Raw genomic sequence first — 24,598 nt, forward strand, 5'->3', positions numbered from 1 at the left:
TGCCGAATGTAGAGACCGTGATACTACTCAGAAAGCAGTGGAAATTGATAACGTTGATTCCATGAAGAGGATAAATGCTAAAGGCGAAGATTGTGCCCAAACCAGTTCACCTTAAATCAGGGAGGCGCATGATATAGTAGTATTGTAACTAGTAACTGTCTAGGACGCTAGCTAGAGGACTTCGCGTAAGACGGGCTAGAAGATCTAGTGGTGTTCACGGTTTGATACTAGTTTAGAGCCTAGCGGAGGTGAAATAGGTATAACCCATATCTCGTTTAGGGGCGTCACGCGGCTACGAGCCGCGTAGGTAGGTTAACGAACTTTGCCAGTTTATACTCCTTAGGCACAATAATATATGAAGGCGGAGGCACGTCCTAAGCTTCGCGAGATAGGCCACGCGATAGGCGGCGATCGAGACAGGATAGTGACTAGTAGGTGGAGGCAAAGGCGTAAGGCCGTCCTGATCACGAGCCTCCTTGCAATATGGTTCGAGATAGTTCTTTCGCATATCGATCGACGGCACTTCGTCGTCGTCGTCGCTGCTGTCGCCTCATCTGCAGCCCTACGAATGACTGCCACGCGGTGAAGGAACACTGCATCTCCAAATGAGAATACACATCAAGTCTGTGCCCTTCACTTCAAGGTTGTCTTGGAAAACACATATCTTGGAAGTCGGTTTTGAGCTAGCTGCACACCCTAGGGCAATTTTGGCGCCAGGTTTCGCGATCCCCTTTCGCTGCACAGAAGACTGATAGATCTTGACATGAGGAGGAGGTTTTCTGGCCCGAACAGAAGATGCAGGAGTGGCCTGCATAGGTGTCAAGGCCGTACGGCGGCCAGGGGACTGCATGAAAACCAGTTGCGAAATTGGCGTCGACATAACTTGCATAGGCAACATGGAAGCCGTGGGCATAGGAGAATTGCCCGTACAGAAACCGGATTTGGCCTTGCAAGAGTTTCCCTTTCTGACGGGATTTCCTGTGTAATCTTCGAAATCTCTTGTTGGTCCTTTCGAACAAGCTGGAATGTTCCCATATTTGCTTTCCATTGTCCCTTTTTGTAGAGCTAGAATCGCTTCGCTGCTTGTTCTCCCGGATGTGCTTCAGATATGCGGCGAATGGAACGAGTTCTTATATCCCTTGTCAGCCTTGGCCGTGAATTCTTAGGGTCCCGTTTGAAACAGCATGTCCGCAAAAACACGAATCGTGTCGAGAGCAGGACCAATTTTGCGCTGCTTTTTTTCGACCGGCTTGCTAACCCTAAACCAATGTATTTAATCGCAGCGTCCCCGTCGCGTGTAGTCATGAAATCACAAGTGATAAAAAACAAATCAACGAAGCGCAATGGAATGATGATGAATCCATAAAGTAATTGCGACGGCCGATGGGACGGAACCGTGCGGGGCATTGTCCGGTCAGGAGTGGGCGTCGGCCGCAGTCAAGTCGAGAACGGATCCTTTGACAGACCATCGAGGTTGATGTGGAGAGCCTTGTTGATGCGGATGTTGATGTTTTTCGGGCTGTTTGCGCTCTCGCTCTCCGTCTGGTGTAGGGCATCCTTCGACGCACTGTGAACGTTGGGGTTTGTTCAGCCTTTTGCTCTGGATTTTGTCTTCCCAACGGTGAAGGTTAGGCTTAGCGGGCCACAGCCTAGCTCGGAGTCTAGCCACCAGGAAGGGGCAGTCCAGACATGATCCACATGGATTTCAAGGCCTCCTGCCTTGGCCTTTCAGATATACTCCCTGTGGTTGGATGGAGAGTCGATTGGAAGGGACCTGTAGCAAAGCCCACAGCTACACATATCAGCCAAAGTGGCGATCAAGAGAATAATGCAGCCAACTTACCGACCGTCCTCCAACAGAGGAACATGTCGGTTGAAGTGAACATGCCAATCCTGTTCCACCGAAGGCGCTAGGTCACAAAGTGCCAAAGGCGGAATTTCAGCTGTGAACGGTAATTTTGGTTGTTGACAGCAGAGATGAAGGATGGCAAAAGCTGAATGCAAAAAGAAGAGGATGTGGGCGAGCAAGCTCTTTAAATAGTTGAGGAAAGCACGTTTGACGGTGCCTCCGTAGGCATGGAAAGCGGCACTAGTCCTAATTGGGACATGGCTCGTTGTACACGATTAGGTGGATTTGAACTAGGCAATCACACCGAGCTCTTTAGCCTCTAGTCCATAATTAGGGAAGAGATGGCTAGTACGTAGCTAATATGGATGACGCAAATTTTGACGAATGATGGCGAAGGCAATGTTTACCCCATTTAGAGAAGACTCTTTTGAGTCTTTCCAATCAGCTCAACCTCATTTTTCATATATCTCGCTGCCGTTTCATACAATGGCGCAAAAAGCACAGTTTATTACAGCGATAATTTACGTATGGTCACTGTTCTTTCTCCTATATCTCATTTAACAACATCTAAATCGGCATATATACTCTCTACATAAACCACACAAAATTCGAGCGCACGAGCCAAGTTAGAACAGCCCAGAAGCGAAGAACTCAGTTCTTTGTTTCCTCCTCACCAATCTGTTCGACATGGGCTGCATCCACAGAGGATCTCAGTCTCAGTCCTTTATTCGCAGCACTTCTCTCAATAGTCTGGCCTTCACGCTCGATATACTTCTGCGGGCGCTTTCGAGAGATGGCATCCGGGTCTGTGGTCACAATCAAAGCTGGATTAGTTCTGTAGTACGCATCCATGTCTTCGAGACTCCGGTTGGCTGCAAAAAGCACTGTCAGCATATATGGCCGTCACTATTGTGGATCCTGAAACGTACCTGTCTCTGGGTAGAAGAAGTAGAGGATTGGAAGGAAGGCCGCATTTGTCACAGTCCAAACAATCCAAAATTTCCATCCAATATTCTGGATTCCAATAGGAGTGACCTCCACAATGGCAAAATTGGTGATCCTACACATCAATAATTAGAATAGACCTGTAGAATAGTAGAAGAGAAGAGACAAACCAATCTGTAGCCGTTGCAAGGGCAGCTCCCTTGGTCCTCATTGGCAAGGAATTGATCTCAGTCGGGTACAGCCATGGCACTCCAAGCATACCAATTCCAAATGCTCCGTAGTAAAGGAAAAAGAATGCAACGGATGCCGAAGCGTATTTTTGGCCTGCAGAGCCCCCTACCTCAGAGAATCGAAGTAGGATGGTGATGACTAGGAAGCAGAAAAACTGGCTGGCTGTCGAGAGAATCATCAAGCCTCGGCGGCCCATTCTTTCGACGAGGAGAACCGCAAGCCCAGCAAAAAAGAAATAGGAAACAGCATTGCAAGCTGCGAGTAATCGAGCAATCTTATCAGGAAGACCGACAGACTATATCCCATTAGTATATACTCGCCCCAGACAGAAACCACAAATCAAGTAACTGCAAAAGATAACCATAACTCACCTTCATAAGCACAGTAGGCAGGTAATACGACATAATGTTAATACCGCCGAACTGTTGCATGAACTGGCTGCCGGCGCCGAGGAGCAGTCTTCGGAGTGTCTTGGTATCATTCTCCTGCTTCCGTAACTTCCAGAGATCGCGCCATCGCACGGCATTCTCACGTTCGTAACGGACACTGTAGTCAATTTCGTCACGCTGGGCAATAATGAAAGGGTCGTCGATCGGCTTGGCTTCGAGACAGCTGAGTACCTCCATAGCTTCTTCTTCTCTCCCATGGGCTATAAGCCATCTGCATAGAGTTAGATTCAGACTTGGTATCTTTTCATCTCAGCACCAAGCATGATGTGAAGGACTTACCTAGGAGACTCCGGGAGCCAGGGTGTTGTAAACCATAGAACGAAGAAGAAGATAAATTGGAAGGCGAGCGGGAATCTCCAAGCGACGGGACCACCAACGTAGGAGAACCCATAATTGATCCAATTGACGAGGCAAAAGCCGGCGATATTCATCTGCATCTCGAGGATGACGAGTTTCCCACGCCATTTCAACTGCGACGTCTCAGTCTGCCAAATGGGAGCAGTGGCCGTGTTGATTCCGTTACCAACTCTATTTATGGGTTAGAAAAGAATTGATGTTAAGTTCGTAGGCTAGAAAAGGATCGTTGTCAAATAGCTTGACTTACCCCAGAATAACCCGTCCAACAAACATCTGCGGTAGACTGAACGAGCTGGCCTGGAGGATGGTGCCTATAGCCATAATCGTAGTTCCCAGCATAATTGCCTTTTTCCGTCCTAGGCGTTCGCCAATAGTGAATGCGATGATGGCACCGAAGAAACATCCTACGTCATAAATAGCTGTCACTGTGGAGAGGGCCGTCGTCTTTGTAGGTCCGACAAGGTCATGGACCTCGAGGAAGTTTTGTGTGATTACCACGCCGCCTGCGATATGTCAATGTCAATTGGATCCGGTGTTGTCACCCACAGAGTTTGACTTACTGAAGACTCCCTGGTCATAACCAAACAGAGACATGTCGGTGGCGCAAGCCACCGTAACCCAGAAGGTGAGCCATCCTCCTGTGAGTCCGAAATAGGGCTTTTTCTTCTTCTCCGTTGCAACAGTCATGGCAGATAGAGGGCCGCAAGAATTGAGCTAATGATCTCAATAAACAACCTAGGAAGGGGGAAGGGGCTCGATGTCGGGGTGTCTTCACTATAAATACCCCCACGCTGGGAGCACGAAGTTCAGCCTAGTCCCGGGTAAGCGTTCGTGAGCTCCACCCCCAGTCCTGCCGTGCGGGGGAAACATGGAGGGAATACGGGGAAGTAACCGAAGCGAGCAGGATTGGTACTGAGCATTATTGCATCATTTACTTGATGGTCAATAAAGTGGGTTAGATATATGGAGATGGTGATTGGTATAAGCTATAAGGTTTCGTGGCGCCTAGGAGCCGGTTATTGAGAGTCGTTATTAGTAGCTAGGAAGGACTCTACTCGGAAGTGGCTTTCCAGGGACTGCTTTGCTTTCCGGCTAAACTACTGAATCCCTCGCTTAGGGAGTTCTCCATGTACGGCAATCATGCCGAAATTGGCGCCTGAACCATCAGGCATAATTCAGGCACCAGATTCAGGCACCAACTTCAGGCACAGGGGCCGACTCCTCGTGGCTGATTGTTACATCAGCGTCACCTGAGCATCTTTCTCCGCATCGTTATCAGTGCAGTGAAACTTGCACCTTGCATCGCATCGTGTCTCTGGCGGTTTCTTTCACCTCTTCGCTTCCGTCAAGGGGCTAGCTATCCTCGCATTCTCATGCCGCCCATGGATACCCGTCCGCATACCCCGGGCGGCGCGGACCATATCCCTAGCATTCCTAAACACTCAAGCGCATCACCCACCGCCCTGCGCTGCTGCTGCGGGCGCGATGACTGCGCCCTGCTAGAGCACAATAATGTTGCTCTCGAGGGCCTCGAAAAGGATCTCGAGACCGCGGCGAGGTTAGGTCAGGTACGTCCTTTTTTTTGGTTTTTGCTTTCTTTTTGATCGACGGTCTGACGGGCACGGGCGGCTGCCGGACGCAAACTATGCATGTTGATACATCAACTATAACACTTGCATTCCAAAATTTCGCTGTTCTTTGCTTTTCCTGTCGCACCCTATGCCCCGCGAACTGCAGGGGCACACTTGCTACACACATCCTCCCCTCCCTCTCTCTCATGGCCTCGGTCTTGCGGTCCCCCGTTCTCTCTCGCTGCGTTGGCGTCCGTCATGGCTTCCCCTCAAGATTATACTGCACCAGCAGGGTCTTCGGCGCTGACCTTTGCTTTGCAGGCCCTGCTCTACCGCCATGAAAGTTACATGGCCGAGGCGGAAGAGGACCGCCAGCGCCTAGTCGCAAGTATTGATGCGTTGGAGCGCGAAAAACGACAGGTTCAGGCCGAAAATGCTCGCATCGTCGAAGAAAACCGCAGCTTGCTTGACCAGCTGGACGGTTTAAATCAGGCTGCCTCGGAGTCCGACGATCGAGCCAAGATGCTTGCCCTTACGTTGGAAAGCACACAAGCTGAACTACGGAAATTGACCGTGGCTGCGGCTCGTGCGGCTGAGCTTGAGACGCAGTTGATCATGATGGAAACCGAACAGTCCAGACTCCAGGACATCTTGTTGTCTACACAAGATGATGAGAAATCTGCATTGCAGCGGTGGAAGAATGCAGAATCCACACTTCGAGATCTCCATGATCAAGTCGACCGTATCGAGAAAGAGGCCCGTGAAGAGCGTGAGCGGCATGAAGATCTTGTGCAGCGCATGGAGCGAAAGAGAGCTGTGGAGCGTGAATTGGATAACGCTGCGGGACGTCTTAAGGGCGCGGCTGCTGCCTCCGACCTCAATCGCAATCCTGACGGGACTGTGGTATCTCGCTTTGTCAAAGATATTCTACAGGACAACGCCAACCTACAAGTGGGTATCATAGAGCTCCGGGAGATGCTCGAGAGCTCAAACCAGGAGGTGCAAAACCTGCGCGAGCAGGTTATGTCTCACCAGCCGCTGGCCGGCGACGGTGAGGACGATAATGCCATACCGGCTTCGTCCACTACCCTGAGTGAAGAGCTGGAAGCCAAGGAGCGACGACGGGTCTCTCAGGAATTCCATATCCATCATCACTACCACTCCCCATCTGCGAAGAAAGACAAGAGCTCGCTCAACCGTCGCGTGAAAAAGAAACGTTCTGTTATGGGAAGCTCTTCTTCAGGAACACAGTCGCCTCGAAGACCTGGCCACCGCGCTCAACTGTCCAACTCCTCCACGTCCACAATTCTGTCCCAGACCTCTGTCTCTATACCGCCACCTACCTCGTCCCGCCGCTTGTCTCTGCAGTCACGGGCTGCTGACTCTATTGCAAGTTCTCCTCAATCTGCGTTCCACACATCCTCAATCTTCGACAGAGTTGATCGTGGATTCGATTCCCAGCCGACCAGTCCCGGCAGTACGGTGTTTGGGTCTCCTATTATGGGGGCGCGCAACGTCAAGGGCTTCGACCTGCCATTCCAACCGCTAGCTGAGATCGACAGTATTGACGCATCACTGGACGACCCATCCCAGGCCTTTGATGACGAGCATTTCAGTCGAGCCGATGGCAAACAGCCTGTCATTCCAGAAGAGTCGGAAGAAGCCTCCTCCGCACCCTACCAACACGCTATCCCAGTCACCGACGAAGGTGTGTTTGATATGCAAATGCCATTCACGCCTCTACGCAGATCCACTTCCCATGACAGCTTGTTCGACACTGTAGCCGGCATGGACATTCATACCCCGACAAGCCGTTTCTCCCGAATGGGTGACTGGCGTGCTGGCATGCGCATACCCCAGCGCATGGTATCGCCCAGCGTTGAGCTAGTGTCTACGCCTCCTGTCGTATCAGCGCCTATAATTACAGTCGACCGCGGGAAGAGCTCTGAGAAAACGTCCAGATCATTGTTGGCTTCTGTGGCTGCAGGCAATAATGTCCCCACGGAATCATCGTCCATCATTTCTGCTGAGAGCGCCGGCACCAGCTCGACCGCAACGCCTCGAAAGTCGGCAACACTCGGCCGTCGCATGGGCGGCTGGGTATTAGGGCGCTGGGGCATGGCCGCAGTAGCCTCTGACGGCGAGACCAGACCGGAATCCTCACCGTCCCTGTCCTCGTCAACCCCATCAGCAGGGTTTCATAACCCGGTTGACCCTGCTCCGCCCCGGTTCCGGTTCACAGGCGTGAACCAAAAGGTCCGATCATGGGCTACCGACCTCCACCACGAGCTCCGATAGCGATCCATGCCCAGGGACTTGACGAGGACTTGCTACGAGAGAGTCTAGCCGAAGAAGATGGCTAGTCTTTCTTCTATCCAATTTTTACAATCTTGTCTTTCTGGCGATTTACTTTCATCTTGACAATTATGGCATGACGCCACATTTCTTTTGGTCTGCAACGCACTTGTGATTGCGTTTGGAAGGCGTTGCATGGATATGATGATACCCGACACAAACTCATTCTTTCATTTTCATTTTCGGTCATAATCAAATACATCTACAATATATCACCCATAGCTTGGTTGTGCTTGAGCCCAAATACCAGATATTATCTTTATGTTCTACCTGAATCAACTGACCTCCTACACTCATTACAAGCCGGCAACTCAGCAATAAACCCCTCTCCAAGCTCACAAGGCCTGAACACCTCGCTCCCCTCAGCCTCCGTATATTTAGTAACAGCATCATTCCCCTCTACCTCGACACAAGCATCCCGCCCATCCACTTCAGCGGGGATCGCAACAGCCTTGTCGGGGTCCGAAGATTGAGCCAGATCATTCTCGCTCTTCTGTTGTCTTATTCTCGTTTTTCCTTGTCTCCTCCAGAACCAAAAGCACGCGGTCCCAAGCCACAATAAAACACTCACGAACATGAGCGCGGCGCTAGTCACCGCTGACTCGCATCTCCTTTTCAATTCAGATGTATCCGTCAAAGCAGCATAGTAGCACTCGCTATCCCCATTCAAGGAAACGCACCCGCCTCTGAGGAGGGGGTTGGATCCCGTAGAAGAGGGTTTGGAGCAGTGTGTTCCGCGGAGGGCCACCGAGAATGCCTATTCCCCAGCAATGTTAGCATAGTAGATCAAGAACCACACCTACAGTAGATGTCATAGATATACAGCCCGGGAGAAGGTACATGATAGGCAAATAAAGACATACAATCCCACCAGCAAGAAAGATAATAACGGTCACGCCATCCAAAATGAGGAACAGAATCCCCTGCAAGGAACGGATATATATCCCCGCCACTCCTATCAGCGCGGCTATGATACCGAATGCACCCGTGAACGCGCCGAAGACCATTGTCCCCGGGACAGAGTTAATTATTTGGCCTTTTGCGAGCTTGATTGATAAACCGAGGATTGAGACAGCGAGGATGGCCTGTTATGCAGTTATGGATGAGCATTGTAGTTCCTTGGTGGTGAAGGTGGATCATGAATAATTGAGAAGAAGGAGGGTTTATACTTGAACAGTACGCAAAATTCCGGGGATGATTTGGACTAATCTCTTCATCTTGATAAGACACTCTGTGAAGACCGTTTCACGTGGAGGAGAGAGGAGAAGATGATAATGAGAGAGTGATGGGCTGCTTATATTGATTGGATTAGAGAGCAAACAACGCTGATGGTAACACAGGCATCAAGACAGTGGTTAATCGAATATTCTTAAGACTACGTGGGTATTTATTGGGCCCCATGAAAAGCTGACTAGATAACCAGATCAAATTTCTATAAAGAACGCACCCGGAACAATCTCCGAAAGTACAGGGCCAGCATATGGACAACAGTAGTCCTCGCCAAGATGTCGAGCTACCAGCATAGAGCCTGCAGTAACCATCAGCGCAGTCCAGCTGAACCCTACCTGATTGGTCGGAATGCAAAGCCACGCGTCAAGGACCAGGACGTCAGGACTTCGATACCTAGTCGGCCCGCTGGTCGAACTGCAAATCGGTCTGCTTACTACGTGCCTATTAGCTATCAAGTTGTGCCTGACCCTTCGCTCGGTGGATTGAAGCCGGGGAACGTTCCCCTCTCCCAGACGCCACCCCTCGGGATTTCTTGCAGCCTATAGAGTCCATACATCCATATGTGCATGCGACTGTATAAACGGGAAATAGTTGAACCGGAGCCGGACGCGTCGCCAACAGGAAATCAATACCGTGGTAGGGCCGAAAGCCGCACCAATCGGGAAGCTTGGGGACTTTCCGCAGATGATGTTTATCCCAAAACGGACGCAGACCTACCGGAATAGGGAGTACGACACAGGCACAACTTGTAACAATCGTTAAGGATTGAGAGGACATGTAACTACGTACTTCTGCTACTCAACTACTGCCATAACTAATTCCAGGATAAAAAAAAATCCATTTCGAACTGAATTGTTATTTCTCAGCAAGGATTTATGAATAGTTAATAATGCCCGATTCAACGCCAAACTCCAGCCTCTAGATCTATACAGAAAGATAAATCCCCGAGAAAAACGACTAAACCTGTATGTCAACCGAAAGAGTGGGCACCGAAAATGTAACCCAGCCATTCGAGTAAAACGCCTCCGTGCCTAACTGGAACACACCCAGATAATCCGTTTTCTCCGGGTACCCCTCGGCACCCAGGTTATACAGATCCGTGATGAGTGGGGAAATGTCCCCGTTAAATGTATCCGTGACCTGGGTCGCGTTCCACGTCAGGACGGTTTGGCCGATGCCGTTTACGCCGCTGAAGAGCTCACTAAATACAACCGATTAGCGTCCAACATTTGGTTAAGGATGAAAAGAAGTGGAAGTGCTTACAATTTCGTCCCGTCCAACACATGAGTGGTCACCACATTCCCGGGCCCAACAGGCTGAGTGCCGGGCCCGAACGCGGCAAACCAGATCATAACCTCGTACTTGGCCTTCTGGCTGTCCTGCGCCGTGGTGGAGTCGGCGTCGAAAAACATATCGATAGCAACGTTGCCGTTGAGACCAGCGGTCGTGAGAGTAGCGACGTCAGTTGACGCGGCGGTGGTATTTCCCACGCCGTACGCCCACTCGAAGTCAAGGTTGAGTGCTGACATCTTCTGCAACTCGACGGGGAGGATGTCGTCCACCATGACGTTGGGGTACGCGTGCGTAGGCTGGTCCGCGTCGCCTTGCGCGTAGTACCAGGATGCGGAGAACTCGGGAGCGGTATATTTCGTTGCGTAGGTTTGGTTGTCGAAGGTTGTGATCTGGAAGGATTCAACGTTAGTTAACTTTTTCGCCCGCACAAGTTGTATATAGAGATTAGATTCCGATGCGGGAACAGATCAGCCATCAGGCTCAGTCGACGTACATTCATACATAAACCTCCGACGGTGCTAGATGTGACGCCCCACTGATTTGGGTTAACTGCAGACAGTCAGTCAGTCAGAATGACAGTATAACGGTCAGAGACTCCGACTCACATGTAAAGTGTTGTCCCGTCGACTCCGGCGGAATACCATATGACTTTCGGCAATACTGCGAATAGGTGACCCCATTATCAGTGAAATGATGGCCGGCATTCCCTGGAGAACCCGTGCTGCCCCCTCCAGATCCATCGTTACCCCCGCCAGCGAAAAGAGGTGCCTGTCCGTTTGCCTGGCGGTGGGCTTCAATGCCCAGGATGGCGCCGATGGTGCCCCCAATTGGGATGGCTAGGAGGCCGACGTTGACGATCCATCGCAGAACCATCTTCTCGGACAATAACTCGAGTGGCTGAAGGTGCAATGGCGAGAGAAAGAGAGTGTAACAAAGGATACGCCACAGATAAGATATCTTCACCGCCATTGCCACCGCCTTTCAGGGGACTTAAAGAAAAATCTATTTCTGGAAAGAATTAATCTGAGACAAAATGCATAAGTAATTACCATCCTGATCCACTCATAAAATCGGAACGCCCCGTTGTCTATAATATTACATGGTTGTACACGTTGTACATGCTAGGCTAGAAAAACCACGAATACACAAACACCAATGCCGTGGCCACCGTGGAGAGAGAGTACTCCAGCTCAAACCAGGCGGCCTGACCACCGAACCCGATCTTCTTGCTTCGCGCAGTCGGGTGCGCAACCCCAGTCTTGGGGTCTCGGATCAACAAATCCTCGCGGTCTGGCATGTTCGGGGGATCGATCATGTACGAGAGAGGGGTCCAGAGGGAGGTGCAGATGAACAGGAATACCATCGGTGGCCAGAAGGCGTGGGTGATCAGACAGATAACGATCCCCTTGAAATCGCTGTTCTGGGCAAAACACCGGTAGGTCGAGATGACGACCGCTGCCAGAGTGACGTAGACAAAGACCAGATGGAAAACGGCCATATAGTTGAACAAGAGCACGGGCAACCGAACGAACATGGGCCGCCGCTGTTTCGGGTCTCGCTCGTTGAGAGTTGAACCCAAGGATCCAGTGGGCTTGAAGGCTTGCGTCTGGCCGCCCAGCCACCGGGGCAGAATGAAGGACCGGATAATGCACAGCGCAATATAAGGCGACATCCACATTTGGTATCGAGCACCGCGCTGTCCGGTGTGGTAGCCCGCGGGACTGAACAGGACAAACTCGCAAAGGCGGTTCATGATGCTGGCCGCGAAACACGCCCAGATGAGCCAGTGCAGCTGTTCCTCGTCCGCATAGGCAACCAGCTTCTTACCCCACAAGAGAATAATGGGGATCGCGAAGAGAGATGCCGTGACCAGGATGGTATATAAACTGAGCGTGGCGTAGAGGAACCCCGAGAAGCGCTGGGCAAACGTCATCTTCTTGACGGCATCACCCCAGAGACAAAACTTTAGCTTGAAAGCAGTGTCCACGGTTCCGATAGCCCATCTCGTTCGCTGCTTCAGGTGGCCACCGTAGTCCTCGGGAACGGTACCAAACTGAAGGGGCTCGTGGATGTATGCCGTTCGCCAACCCCTACCCAGCATCAGCGTAGATGTGGCAACATCCTCGGCCAAAGAACCCAGCGGGAAATGACCGATCTGATCGAGAGCCTCTCGCCGACAGATATACCCAGACCCAGTACACCAAGCCACACCGAGCGCATCCTTGATGGGTTCAATGACATGCACGAAAAAGTCCAAGCTCTGTGCCAGGGGATCAGAGACCGGAGTATTATAGAACAGCTGGGGTGGGCATGCAAGGGCCATCAGGGGATCGGCAATCAGGTGGGGGAGAACGGCACGCAGCCATTCCTGCTCCGGAATCTGGGGTAAAGAATGTCAGTAAAAAGAATGCTCGTTAAAAATGTTTATTACTCACCATATCCGCATCGAGAGCCGCCATGTACTCGCCCGGCCCTCCCGGCAAAGACCGCACCTGGTCCAGGCCGTAGTTGAGATTGCCCGCCTTGAAGTGATGGGGCTTTCCGGGGATCTTCTCGCGAGCCATATAGAACACGTTGGGATGGGTCAGGGCGAGCTGGTTGATGGAATACTCGAGAGTTGCCGACTTGGCATCGTCCAGCACGATAACCCGGAACCGGTGAACGGGGTAATCTTGGTCGATCGCGCCACGGACAGTATCAAGAACAACATCATCCTCCTCTCCGCAGCAGGTGACAAAGACGTCCACCGTGGGGACATCATCACCCATCAGTCGCAGCTTTGGTCGCCCTCTCTTCTTCATCGCCATCATGGTCCAGCAGTTGTGCAGCTGAGAGGGGATCGCCACCGCGATCTCGATCGCGATGAACACCCATGCGGCGGCATAGCTCTCGCCTGCAGCCTTTTGGGCCGCGACGACGCAGAAGACGCGCAGACCCAGGTAGAAGAGGTACAACCCCGAGTTGGCGAAGGTGAAGAATGGAACGAATTTGAAGAGGAAGCGCTTCCACCCTTTCCAAGTGTCTACATCGTCTCGATCGGAGATGCGGGCGATCGAGCCCGGCTGCACCCAGTCCTTCGCGAAGACGGGAGACGACGATTGGGTGACGAGGTTGGTTAGGGACAGGTTGCTCTGGTCGATTTGCTGCTGATGGTACTAGACAACAGTTTAGGAATGGTTTCCTGTCAGGGGCAGTATGATTGCAATTCTTACCAGCGAGGGAGAAGCGGATCGGGAATCATAAGGACTGTGCACGAACGACGGTGCGGGCAGTGGCCATCCTGTGGGGGAGCCGTACTCGTCTGATGGCGGGCGAGACGGTCGCATGGGCGACATGGGTTGGGAACCGTAGTGGTGGTGGTGAGTTTCATAGTATGGACTGGGCGGTTGAGAGTATTGCTGTTGCTGGTACAGGTAAGGGTTGTTGCCATGACGGGCATTCATCTCTATCGTCTCTTCCGGGAAGTCATGATCGTAGCGATAGGTGCCATTCATGGTGGTGATGGGGAGAGAAAGAAGGACCAGAACTCGCCGCACATGAAAGAGAGAGGGAGCTGATGTAATGTATGATGAACGATGGCATCGAGAGAAAAAGCGATTAGAGATCGGTCATGGATAGGGATTAAAAATAGACTTGGCGCCACAATCAGGGCAGAGATTTTCTTGTTCGGGCTTTGATTTGGTCCAGACTGGGAGAAATTGAGGTACCCGAGGGCCCCGGGGCTGGGTCAGGTCCACTAGGTACGACAGTATATTCTGGTACTATACTAGGGTGCTATCCTATGGTACTCCGTTACTAATAGACCAGTATCGAGTATTCCTGTTCCTCTGATCTCACCATCGGATCCTTTGGGATGCTGCCTGCGCCAAGCCACCACTATCGATCGTTCGCTGCGACCTGAGTGGTTACTGCTTATCGGAGCCGCGCCGATCCGGTTTAGTGTGTCTCTCCTTTTCCCTGGCTGGTGGTGGGTGCACGGCTGCTTGCAGGACCACTGGTGACGACTTTCACATGGTGTTCATACACCTGTGTACTAGAGGTTCCTGTGGCCTACTTTCTCGCATGTACCCATGGTCATCCTATACAGGAGGATTACTAGCCCTCGGACGGGATCCTCACACTTTCATCTCCCATACTAAAACCACTCCATGTCATCCTCATTGGATCTTCAAAATAGCCCATCCAAAGCGTCGTGTGCATTTCATATAAATATATCATTGGATCGGAATCTCGAAAAGGATAAAGCAAAGGACAGAGAAGAGGGGCGAATTACCATGTGCGCCAAACAATGCAAACGGATCACATGACATCATATGATTACAATCCTCGCTCGCGTAGAATTCAAGTAATGGGAGAGCCTTTTCTAAAAACATATGTAAGGGAGAACTTCGCTTATGTAGATTATTCAGTCATTAGAATAGATAAATTTAGCGGAATTGTGAGAGTCCAGGTGGGAGACTTTTCAAGAGCAAAAACTAGTGTATGAAATGACAAGGCAAGAACGACGAATGGTACCTAGGCAAAAGTACCCTATATTATACACTAGTGCTAATTTGTATGGATGCCATGTGTAAGTAACCTTGGCGTACTGCAAGCAGCCATGGGGGTGTGCCCCCAACACCACCCTTTTTGTCCGGCAGAAAAAATCGGCCGCTTCCGATTATGCCGGAAATGGCAGTATAATTGGTGGAGTCGTCTGATAGCCCCATTAGAAACAACCCGTGCCGCCACCCAGCGCCACATTGGAGATCGGGCTAGGGACAACGGGCAGCGGCACCTTCAGCCAGTTGCTCATTCATGACGATGGCATAATGCGATAGGTGCGGATGGGCGTGCTTGTCGAATGGAAGAATCCGGTTTGGGATTCGGACGGCACAGACTCAAAGGGGAGCTGCTCAACGGTGAAGGCGTGGGATTCTATTGAATTAGAGTTCGCAACTAGCAAGTAAGTAGAGATATCGCACTCACCACAACCACTCAAAAACGTCCGGAAGGTATCTTCGTTGCGCACGGTCGCGGCGATAATAAACTGCTGGAGTCCATAATTGTCGAACAGATCTTGCACTGTGGACAACAGGAGTGGCACAAGATCCGCATCGTAGATCTGGTGAGGGATGTCAATGCAGGCACCAGACAAAAAGAGCAAGGAAACAGACCAGATCAGCACCAAGTGCGACATCAAACTTGTTCCATTCGGACACCGCATTCCCGCCGCCCTTGACGTCCAGGGGAGTCCCCCACTCCCAAACGGCCGGATAAAATGGAAGTGCCGTGGCAACCCCGGTCTGATTATGAGAAGTACAGCGGTCCATATTCTCAATCAGAGTAGTTTCCCGATCGGTCGCAACAACAGCATGAGCACCGAGATGTCGGGCACATAGCAGCGACAAGAACCCCGTGCCAGCGCCGAGCTCAATCACTCGTTTCCCGCGTAGGAGAGCCTCGCCTATCCCAGTCGCCAGGAACGACCCCAGATGGAGGGCTGCCTCCCAGGTGCGGAATCCTGTAGTGCCAGACCCGTAAATCAGTCCGCGCGACTCAGAGGTGATGACCGTACGCTCTGGTGTGCTGTCTGTCGCATCGGGCTGCGCGGGGGCCGTGTACTTTACAAGTTCCAGTTGCTGTGCTTGCTCCAGAGCTGGGGTTTTGGGCGTTGCGACCAGCGTGCTCCAGCTGGACATGAGATCGTCGAGGATCTCCTACAGGAAGACATACGTCAGATGGAGTGGTTCATAAAAGAAAAAAACAATTCAGATAAAACATTGACATAGAGTATAAGCACAAGAGCATCAACCTACATCCTCCTCCGGATCCTGGATTGACGCCTCAATGCGCGCCAGAATCAACTTCAGCACGCGCGCACGGTAGTTGGCCGGTGGCAGTGGGAACACGGATTCCGCGAACATGCGCTCGTACAGCGCAGTCTGCACATCGGGCCGCACGAGGACCGGGCCATCCGGAAGCGCCAGATCCGAGGGATCCACGAGCTGGAAGTACTGGGCGACCAGCTTGCGGATCATGGCAGTTCGAATTTGTTGTTCGGGGGATTGGTTATCGCGAGGGATTAGATAAGGGCAACTCGTCATGTGATGTGATTATATAACCACTCCCACAATAGGCTAGCGCCGTCGTAGCCGAGCCCACACGAAAATTGAACGAGAAACAATCGCCAACCGTCCTCTCCATCACCATCACCACCAAAATGGCCGACGCTCACGTTACCCTGCGGACTCGCAAGTTCATCCGCAACCCTCTGCTGGCCCGCAAGCAGATGGTCGTGTAAGACTCCCTTTTTCCACCCCTGTGCCAGGACTGTGCGATCGGTGTGTGGGAATTCGAGATTTGTGGATTGGCATGGACGACTCGACCGGACATTCAATACACGACAAGAGGAGGGATTCGAGGAGCCCGCACACACAAACACAGACACACATTCGATTTGGAAACAGCGATCTGATATTCTTCTCTACAGGGACGTCCTCCACCCCAACCGCCCCAACGTCTCCAAGGATGAGCTCCGCGAGAAGCTGGCCGACCTGTACAAGTCCAACAAGGACCAGGTGTCCGTCTTCGGTTTCCGCACGCAGTACGGTGGCGGCAAGAGCACCGGCTTCGCTCTGGTCTACGACTCGCAGGAGGCCCTGAAGAAGTTCGAGCCTCACTACCGCCTGGTCCGCATCGGTGCCGGCGAGAAGATCGAGAAGCCCAGCCGACAGCAGCGTACGTCCCTCGCCCATCCCCCAGTAACTTAGTTTCAATGCTGATTTGATTTCGTACAGGCAAGCAACGGAAGAACCGCTCCAAGAAGTTCCGCGGTACTGCCAAGGTCAAGGGCCCCAAGAAGAGCAAGGACTAAACGCCTTCACCCCCTACGCTCAATCATCATCATGGAAGAACGAAGGGAGAGTGGTGTGTTCGGTACCTGGGGCTGGTGTTCGGTCGTGTACGTTGTTGGAGGATGGACAGCCTTTTACCATTCCCGCGGCTGAAGAAGGTGGATCGTGGACAAAACTTCCTGTGCTGCTGGATCTGATGGTTCCAAATGGATATTTCAAAAAGTGGTGTTGTGTGTGGATTATCTAGCTGCTTTGTTTTTTGGATCATCAGTTTCTCGCAACATGAGGGCACATGAAATATCCGGGTTGAGGCTGTGGCCTGGAATGAATTCACTACTTGTTTCTCAAATATTGTCTGTCCTGTTGGTAGTATCGTTGGTACACTTGTCTGCTCTGCTTCGTAGTCCCATTGTGCCTGCCTCATCCCCAGGACACTCAACTCAAGTACGACCTCACCTAGCCTCCTCGCCCATGACAAAAAATAAAGTTAGGTATCTCAAATCACACATGCTCCGCAGGAGCCTAGAGAATTCCAAATCACCAGGCAGCAGGGCTTTATCTCTTGTGTACCTTCGTACAGACTGGTACTCGAACCCTCCGGGGAGGCGAGGCATGGGGGGAAAAGGTGTCAGATCAGGTTGTGCAAGGCATGCTAGTGATTGCACAGCCTTAATTTCTAGAATTTGCTCTCAATCTCCGTCTTTCAATGGTGGAAGATTGCATGTTTCCTTTCGTTAGGGTTGGAATTGGGAGATATATAGTGAGGATGGTGTGGTGTATGGGCTGTGAGAGGAGAAGAATATCCGGGGAGATGACCAGGATGGGAGGAAATGAGAGTGACAAATTATTGTTCTCTCCGTGTTACCTGCTCCTGTATACTGGATGAACCCCTGCTCGTACTAGAAGTAGGCATTTGATAGTCAGGTGCAGATACTATACTAATAGAGGGTGTAGGATTAGCTAACTATATGTCAACAGGATTAGCAGTTATTCATCATGAACACAATACTGGAAAATCAGAAAAGGCCGTCACAACAAGCCCAAAAGACCCTTCCTCCCTCCATTCCTTCTCCTTCAAAGCAAAAACCAACCAAAGCAGACAAATCAGGCATCTCCAGGACACGACGAGATAGGAAAGGACAGGGCTGGATATGGTAGAACGAACCATTCTCCCAAATAATCCCCGAGAAAGAGAGTAAGTGTGGCCCAGAATCAGCATCTTCTCTCCTGCACTCTGAACCACAAACAGGGCCAGATTCAGCCTCGCAGGGCCCAGCCACTGGAGGGTATGGCCAACCACACACTTCTTCGTACACACAAAAAGAGAAACGACACGCAACAGCAGATACTGTAGACAATACAAATACCAAATATAAATATCAACCTAACCTCCGCAATGGGGTCTGGGTGACCAAGTAGTGTAACAGGACCACCCCCCTTCTTGTCCCTTATCTGGATCAGTCAATTGGTTAGGCGTGTGTGGATGTGGGTAATAGTCGTATGATTGGTGGTGGCAATACAAGAATTGATATAGAGAGGTAGAGCAGAAAACAGAAACAAGATGAAAGCCAAAGGAAAACCCACAAGATTCTATCTCCATGTTCTCCATGGAAATCACTCAATAACCCTGATTCCCCAAAGGAGAAACAGAAGGTCGATGCATACTCACAGCCACTGGACGGGGATACTCCGCCAGCGAATCCGTGGGCAGGAGGTTGAACGAAAACGCCGCGCTGGGCGGATCAGCGTGCCGGACTCGGTTGTAGGGCAGACCATTTAACAGCGTCGGAGCTGAGCAACGAGTATCACCAGCGTCGGTGCTGTTCCTTTTACTCCGTTCGCTGCTGGCATACCCGTAAATCCCCAGGTTGCAGTCTGTGTTCAGAGCCAAGTGGCGCTGTTGGCCACTGCTGTTGTTGTTGCTTGTCTGTTCGCGAGAGAAACTGCGTGTCATGCGGGTGTCTGTTGGTGAGGAAGACGAGGAGTCAATCTGCTCCAGGCCTGGATAGGGGCAGTGGCTGCTGCTCGCGGAGGATGGCAAAGAGGGTGTGCCTGACGAGAGAGAGGGAGTGATGTTGTCGGTAGTGGTTGGCGTCGGGAGGTATCCGAAGGTGAGGTCGGGGACATTACTGGTGTCGGTCTTGATGCGGGTGGATGAGGCACTCGTGTTGAAGGAGGTGTCGTTGCTGGGGAGCATGGGGGTTGCTCGTTGGGTGAGAGATGTGTCGCACCGGGGATTCCAGAAGGAGTTCTTGTATTCTGATGATAGAGGCACGTTGGAGATGCCCTCGGGGAGACTGCTCAGTCCGGTCTGGAGTTGCTGGCTCCGACATGTCGGCATGGGGAGAGTTATCCCGGGGGCCTCTGCTGATGGGGCAGATGTCATGGGTGACTGGGACATCTCTGTGACCGGGTTTCCGTGGCTGGGAAGCACGTAGTTGTATCCAGACATAGACCCATTGGTTTCGGAATCTGGGTAGATACATCCGCCCGTGGTGCCTCTGCTGGTGTTGAACATGGAGTTCCATGCCTTGGGACTCCATGCTGACGCCCCGTAGTCCATTATATTGCTGGGCAGCATGTTCTGCTGTGAGTGAGCGCTGTAGTTGGCAGACTGCTCGTCGTCGTAGTGAAGAGAATGGTCTGCGCCAACTGACAAGCGCGGGAACCCATGCTGGTTGACTGCGCCCGCGTCGTATTCGGCCGGATGAGCAAGTCCAGCCATCCGTGTCTGGGGCGAGCCCATCGAGAGAAGTGTGGGTTTGCCTGGTGCGTGAGCTGCGTATATCCCTAGCCGGGGCGAGGGCGCAATCGAGGATCCTATGGAATATTGCCATTCATTGGAAGTGACAAGCATCTCATGCATCTCATTGAACGTCTTGGCTTTCATCTGGCCGACCATTAGCTTACAAGTCCCGTTGCTTTGGAGAATACAGACTTACTCGCAAGAACTGGCAGTCCGTATTGCCAGCACTCCGGCAGTTGGAGCAGGCATGACCGTCGCCGTTGTCACCGCTGCATTTGATCTTTCTCCGTCGGCACCGGCCACACTACGGAGTGTGAGTACTAAACCTGATTTGTGGATGGAAAATCACTTACTGCGACAGGAACCCGCCGTCTCTGGGGGTTGCGAACCTTGCTGTCCAACTCGGCTACGGGACTGATGCAGTTGCTGTTGCGCCGATCACTCAGCTCATGATGGTTTATTCTCCGCATCGAACGAGGACCAGAAAGGGACGAGTCTTGAGTAAGACCGACTCTCTCAGAATAGTACGGATGAGCCATATCCTGCTGAATGGGTCAGCTGGATCCAGTTTGTGCGAGAAAGCTTCAAAGTATACCGCTTGATAAACAGCTGTCTATGGTCTTTTCAACAGATGCCTCGAGAGTATAAAACAGAAAGCTATAAGGGAGTAGTGAGCATATCTGGGTATTTTCCTGAGAGTGAAAGAAAGAAAGAGAAAAATTAAAGCCAGGTAGGAAGTTGTCTCTGCTGGATGTAGGGCTAGACTTAAGGCATGTTTTAATAACAATCGGTGTGTAGGTCGCTGTTGTTGCCCCTGATAATTTTTTTTTCCGCCTCAATTTTATTATTATTATTTTCTAAAATTCTTGCCTATGCCTATCTCAATCCGTCCATTTACTGATCAGTAGAGAGGGGAGAACCCATGGATTGGGAGGCGTACGCACCCAGTACATACAGGGAGCCAAAAGTACCAATGGGAGAGTGCTTTGGTCAGAACGTTTATTTATTTCGTGTCCACCGTTTCGTAATTTTTTCTTTCTTTTTGCCTTCGCTATTGTTGTACCCAGGGGAAATGATATGCAGAGTTCCGCGGTAACCCCAAGCCAGATTCCCCGGCCTGGAGAGAGAGGAGAGAGAGATAGGCATGATGATGAAAGACCAGCAGCAGGAGTGTCCCGGGCGTTTTAGAGACTTGGTTTCACAACGTAACGTCACACGGAGGGACATGACCTGATAACCCATCATGACGAGAGTCCAGCCGGGGAGATTGGAGTCTTCTCACTGCTGGCGAATGTTTCAGAATCTTCTCCAGCTGCTCTTCTCCTTTTTTTTGCTACCGTCAGATTAACTCCCACATTATTTACTTACACATATAATACTTCTGGCCAGGTTGGAGTGGATAGCGGCGGACAACTGCCGCCCTACGTTTGCAAAAAGGACCCAGAAGCCGATCCGGGTCTACTCCTTCCGACGCCAGTGGACCGATAGAGGCGAAGATCCAGAAAATGGGTGAATGTTTGCTACCTGGCTGGATCGGGGAAGCCAGTCCAGACACTGATTGGTGTGGCTGCTGCAACTCCGGCTTTTCTGGGGTCGGGCCAGGCCAAACAGACCAACAAAAAGCCCTAAAGCAGCCCGAGATCGGCCCAGACACGGGGAAAAGGAGAAAAGGACTGAGGTTAATTGGGGGTAAGTCTGGAACAAGCGCCCATCAAGACAACAAACGCCGCTTGTCTTCTTTTCTCTCTCTTCGTAATGTCTCGGAGTGTTGAGGGGGGGCTGGAAGTTTGCCATGTCTTATCATTTCACCAATAGGTGGATAAATAATTGGCACGCTTCTTTTTTTCTGGCACCTGTCATTTCCTTCAGGTAGTTAGGTACTTTTGACCTCCGCGAAGCGCGCTTTAAAAAAGCGCAGCTAGCAGGGATCTATAAGGTTGCGGTCCTGATCGACGACACATCCATGTCGTCGATCAGTAGATCAGCCTGGTCGCTGCTCTAGCGTTTCCGCCGCCGCGGTGCAGCTCGATGGAAACGGAAACGACAGAAAAGAAGCAATCATCCCAGCGCGTCTAGGATACATCCAATCTGCTCTGGCCACTAGAGCCGCTAGTCGGAAGTCTTTGATTTGATTTTCCGCGCTTGATCGAATGCGGATCACGATCTTCCACTATGTCTTGTAGGGTCTATGCGGCCTTTTTCCCAGGTTTCCTTTGTTTTTGCTTCGGCCACAAGGATGGCCAAACAGGGGCATGCGATGAGAAACCAAAAATCAGAATAATTTACGACCCTCGCACAGGAACCTCTCGCTCCACGGGGAAGAAAATCACACGGGATCGTATCTGGATGGTCCTCTGGGTCCGTGGGGAAGGGAAGAGGACCATTCTCAATGGACGAGTTCCAACCACGCCACTCACGGTCTGACGATGCACGACACTTCGAGTGGCAAGCCAGCTGACTCGTGTTGAGATTGAGACCGAGCAGCCTGATCGGCAGGAAGAATGGCATCGAGCGATGGCCAAAAGGGGAGATGGGATCTCATCCCATCACATCCACGAGGCCCAGCGATGAGATGCCGTTGGGTCCTGCTGCAGGAGGCCGCCCGTTTTGCTGCCCCAACGTCTTGCTCTGCGGTGGAACAGCCGGTGAAACTCACCAGCGGTGTCTGGTCCGGGGAAGAAGAAGAGGCCGACGTTCTAGCTCTTTTGGCTGGGCCTGCTGCTGCATTGGCCTCGTTCCCTTTCTGAGAAGCCGGTGAGCGCAGCAAACAGCCCCAGGTCAACCCCTTAATACTCAATGATCCAACGGGGACGCTCGGAAGATATGCCGCTCGATTGACAAGGGAGCGTTGCACAGAGAGGCACCGGGTCGATCATCCGAGGAATCTTGCCCTGACTGGGAATGAGTAATGCAGTGGACGCATTTCTATAGTTAACTAACTAGTTAACTAACTTAGGTAACTCACTCAAGTAGGTAATGTACTTGGACTTGGCTTAGGGTTACGGACAGGAATGAGTATAGTATAGATTGGTGTAGAATTATAGGGAGACATAGGGTGTGGTATAGAGGGCTCACCGTTGATGACGCTGATTGGCGGCTGATCACTTTCTCACTTCCAACACGCGACTGATCGCAACCCACGCCACGATTATGAGCGCGCTGCTGGAGACCTCATTGGGGGACATCGTCATTGACCTGCTGGTCGACGAGTCGCCCAAGGCTTGTGAGAAGTGAGTGACCCTGCCTGTGCCTGCCGCATTGACTGGCTAACACTGACAACCGCAGTTTTCTGAAGCTCTGCAAGGTCAAATACTACAACTTCTCGCCCATCCACAGCGTCCAGAAGAACTTCTCCTTCCAAACAGGTGACCCCCTAGGCCCGGATGCCCCCGAAAGCGATGGCGGGTCTTCCATCTGGGGTGTGCTGGACGGTCCAGCCAAGAGAACCTTCCCAGTCGAGCTCCCCCCGAAATTGAAACACACCGAACGCGGCACCGTCAGCCTGGCGACCGTCCCAGCAACGAACGACCCAGACCAGCGACTAGCGGGGAGCCAGTTTCTGATTACGCTGGGTGACAATCTTGATTATCTGGATGGGAAGGCCGCCATTTTCGGCAAGGTCGTGGAGGGATTCGACGTGCTGGAAAAGATCAATGACTCCTTCATCGACGACCGGGGCCGACCATTGAAAGATATCCGGATTCGCCACACTGTTGTGCTCGACGATCCGTTCGAGGATCCGTCAGGCCTGGTGGAACCGCCCGAGAGCCCCCTGCCATCCAAGGCCCAGCTGGCCACGGTGAGGATCGCAGACGATGAGGATTTAGACGATAACATGGACGAGGATGCAATGGAGAAATTGCGCCGAGAGCGCGAAGCCCGTGCGCAGGCGCTGACCTTGGAAATGGTGGGAGATCTTCCCTTCGCTGAGGTCAAACCCCCCGAGAATATCCTTTTTGTATGCAAGTTGAACCCGGTCACACAAGGTATGTTGTTTTACTTGCCCTGTCTGTTGCGGTCTACTAATGGCCATTCTATAGATGAGGATCTCCATTTAATCTTCAGCCGCTTTGGGCAAATCCTGTCTTGCGAGGTCATCCGGGACAAGCGCACCGGTGATAGCTTACAGTATGCCTTCATTGAGTTTGAAAACCAGAAGGACTGTGAACAAGCCTATTTCAAGATGCAAGGAGTCCTCATTGATGACCATCGGATACATGTGGACTTCTCACAGAGTGTACGTCCCCGCTCTATCTATCTCCTTTCAAGGATTCTGCTCACACGCCAACAGGTTTCCAAACTGTCCGAAAGCTGGCGAAATGCTACCGTCTCGAAGCGCCGACAACGAGGCGGCTTCGGAGGTGTGGCCGACCTGGAAAAGAAACGGCAATACCGGGCATTGGATGATGCCCACGCAGATGAGGATAAAGAGGACGGGTACGGGATGGTCTTTGACCGACGCCGCCGGGAACAGCAACAGCAACAACAATCCGAACGTCGTGAAGGCCGTCCTGACCGCAGTCCTCGCCGCGATTCTCGTCGCGATCGGCGACGGAGTCGTAGTCCTCGACGACGAGATGATCACCGACGGCGATCGTACAGTCGGAGTCCTGGGCGGAACTCGCGCAGAGATCAAGATCGGGATCGAGATCGCTACTGGGATAAGCGACAGCACAAGCGGTAGAAAAATGTAACTATACTAGATTCTGTCTGTACCTTGTATACCTGGTACCCCA

The 24,598-nt window shown here is 51.8% G+C and overlaps 9 protein-coding genes across 9 annotated transcripts; 3 read left to right on the top strand and 6 right to left on the bottom strand.

Annotated features, from left to right (window-relative positions):
• Positions 1-2,500: 2,500 nt before the first annotated feature.
• N7474_010488 (sugar porter family MFS transporter) lies at positions 2,501-4,518 on the bottom strand (the record flags this gene model as incomplete). Its single annotated transcript, XM_057201898.1, has 7 exons — positions 2,501-2,721; positions 2,779-2,909; positions 2,965-3,320; positions 3,397-3,685; positions 3,754-4,002; positions 4,079-4,334; positions 4,392-4,518. 7 exons carry the CDS (start codon positions 4,516-4,518, stop codon positions 2,501-2,503), a joined length of 1,629 nt encoding a protein of 542 aa, XP_057048169.1.
• A 695-nt stretch (positions 4,519-5,213) lies between these two features.
• Positions 5,214-7,700, top strand: N7474_010489 (uncharacterized protein; the record flags this gene model as incomplete). The annotated part of the gene is made up of 2 exons (XM_057201899.1): positions 5,214-5,399; positions 5,724-7,700. The coding sequence occupies 2 exons, from the start codon at positions 5,214-5,216 to the stop codon at positions 7,698-7,700; spliced, it is 2,163 nt and encodes a 720-aa protein (XP_057048170.1).
• A 2,244-nt stretch (positions 7,701-9,944) lies between these two features.
• On the bottom strand, positions 9,945-11,153 carry N7474_010490 (glycoside hydrolase family 12 protein; the record flags this gene model as incomplete). Its single annotated transcript, XM_057201900.1, has 4 exons — positions 9,945-10,188; positions 10,251-10,669; positions 10,774-10,829; positions 10,886-11,153. The coding sequence occupies 4 exons, from the start codon at positions 11,151-11,153 to the stop codon at positions 9,945-9,947; spliced, it is 987 nt and encodes a 328-aa protein (XP_057048171.1).
• Positions 11,154-11,406: 253 nt separating this feature from the next.
• On the bottom strand, positions 11,407-13,774 carry N7474_010491 (glycosyltransferase family 2 protein; the record flags this gene model as incomplete). Its single annotated transcript, XM_057201901.1, has 3 exons — positions 11,407-12,660; positions 12,716-13,435; positions 13,493-13,774. The coding sequence occupies 3 exons, from the start codon at positions 13,772-13,774 to the stop codon at positions 11,407-11,409; spliced, it is 2,256 nt and encodes a 751-aa protein (XP_057048172.1).
• A 1,623-nt stretch (positions 13,775-15,397) lies between these two features.
• Positions 15,398-15,961, bottom strand: N7474_010492 (uncharacterized protein; the record flags this gene model as incomplete). The annotated part of the gene is made up of 1 exon (XM_057201902.1): positions 15,398-15,961. One exon carries the CDS (start codon positions 15,959-15,961, stop codon positions 15,398-15,400), a length of 564 nt encoding a protein of 187 aa, XP_057048173.1.
• A 108-nt stretch (positions 15,962-16,069) lies between these two features.
• N7474_010493 (uncharacterized protein) lies at positions 16,070-16,300 on the bottom strand (the record flags this gene model as incomplete). Its single annotated transcript, XM_057201903.1, has 1 exon — positions 16,070-16,300. The coding sequence occupies one exon, from the start codon at positions 16,298-16,300 to the stop codon at positions 16,070-16,072; it is 231 nt and encodes a 76-aa protein (XP_057048174.1).
• A 182-nt stretch (positions 16,301-16,482) lies between these two features.
• Positions 16,483-17,032, top strand: N7474_010494 (40S ribosomal protein eS24; the record flags this gene model as incomplete). The annotated part of the gene is made up of 2 exons (XM_057201904.1): positions 16,483-16,559; positions 16,753-17,032. The coding sequence occupies 2 exons, from the start codon at positions 16,483-16,485 to the stop codon at positions 17,030-17,032; spliced, it is 357 nt and encodes a 118-aa protein (XP_057048175.1).
• Positions 17,033-18,734: 1,702 nt separating this feature from the next.
• Positions 18,735-20,332, bottom strand: N7474_010495 (uncharacterized protein; the record flags this gene model as incomplete). Its single annotated transcript, XM_057201905.1, has 3 exons — positions 18,735-20,006; positions 20,059-20,166; positions 20,216-20,332. The coding sequence occupies 3 exons, from the start codon at positions 20,330-20,332 to the stop codon at positions 18,735-18,737; spliced, it is 1,497 nt and encodes a 498-aa protein (XP_057048176.1).
• A 2,680-nt stretch (positions 20,333-23,012) lies between these two features.
• Positions 23,013-24,546, top strand: N7474_010496 (PPIL4 family peptidylprolyl isomerase; the record flags this gene model as incomplete). The annotated part of the gene is made up of 2 exons (XM_057201906.1): positions 23,013-23,092; positions 23,148-24,546. 2 exons carry the CDS (start codon positions 23,013-23,015, stop codon positions 24,544-24,546), a joined length of 1,479 nt encoding a protein of 492 aa, XP_057048177.1.
• Positions 24,547-24,598: the final 52 nt, after the last annotated feature.

Source organism: Penicillium riverlandense (genome assembly GCF_028828495.1).
Source record: "Penicillium riverlandense strain IBT 135883 chromosome Unknown utg000009l_segment0_segment0, whole genome shotgun sequence".
In the NCBI taxonomy this organism is placed as follows: Eukaryota; Fungi; Ascomycota; class Eurotiomycetes; order Eurotiales; family Aspergillaceae; genus Penicillium; species Penicillium riverlandense.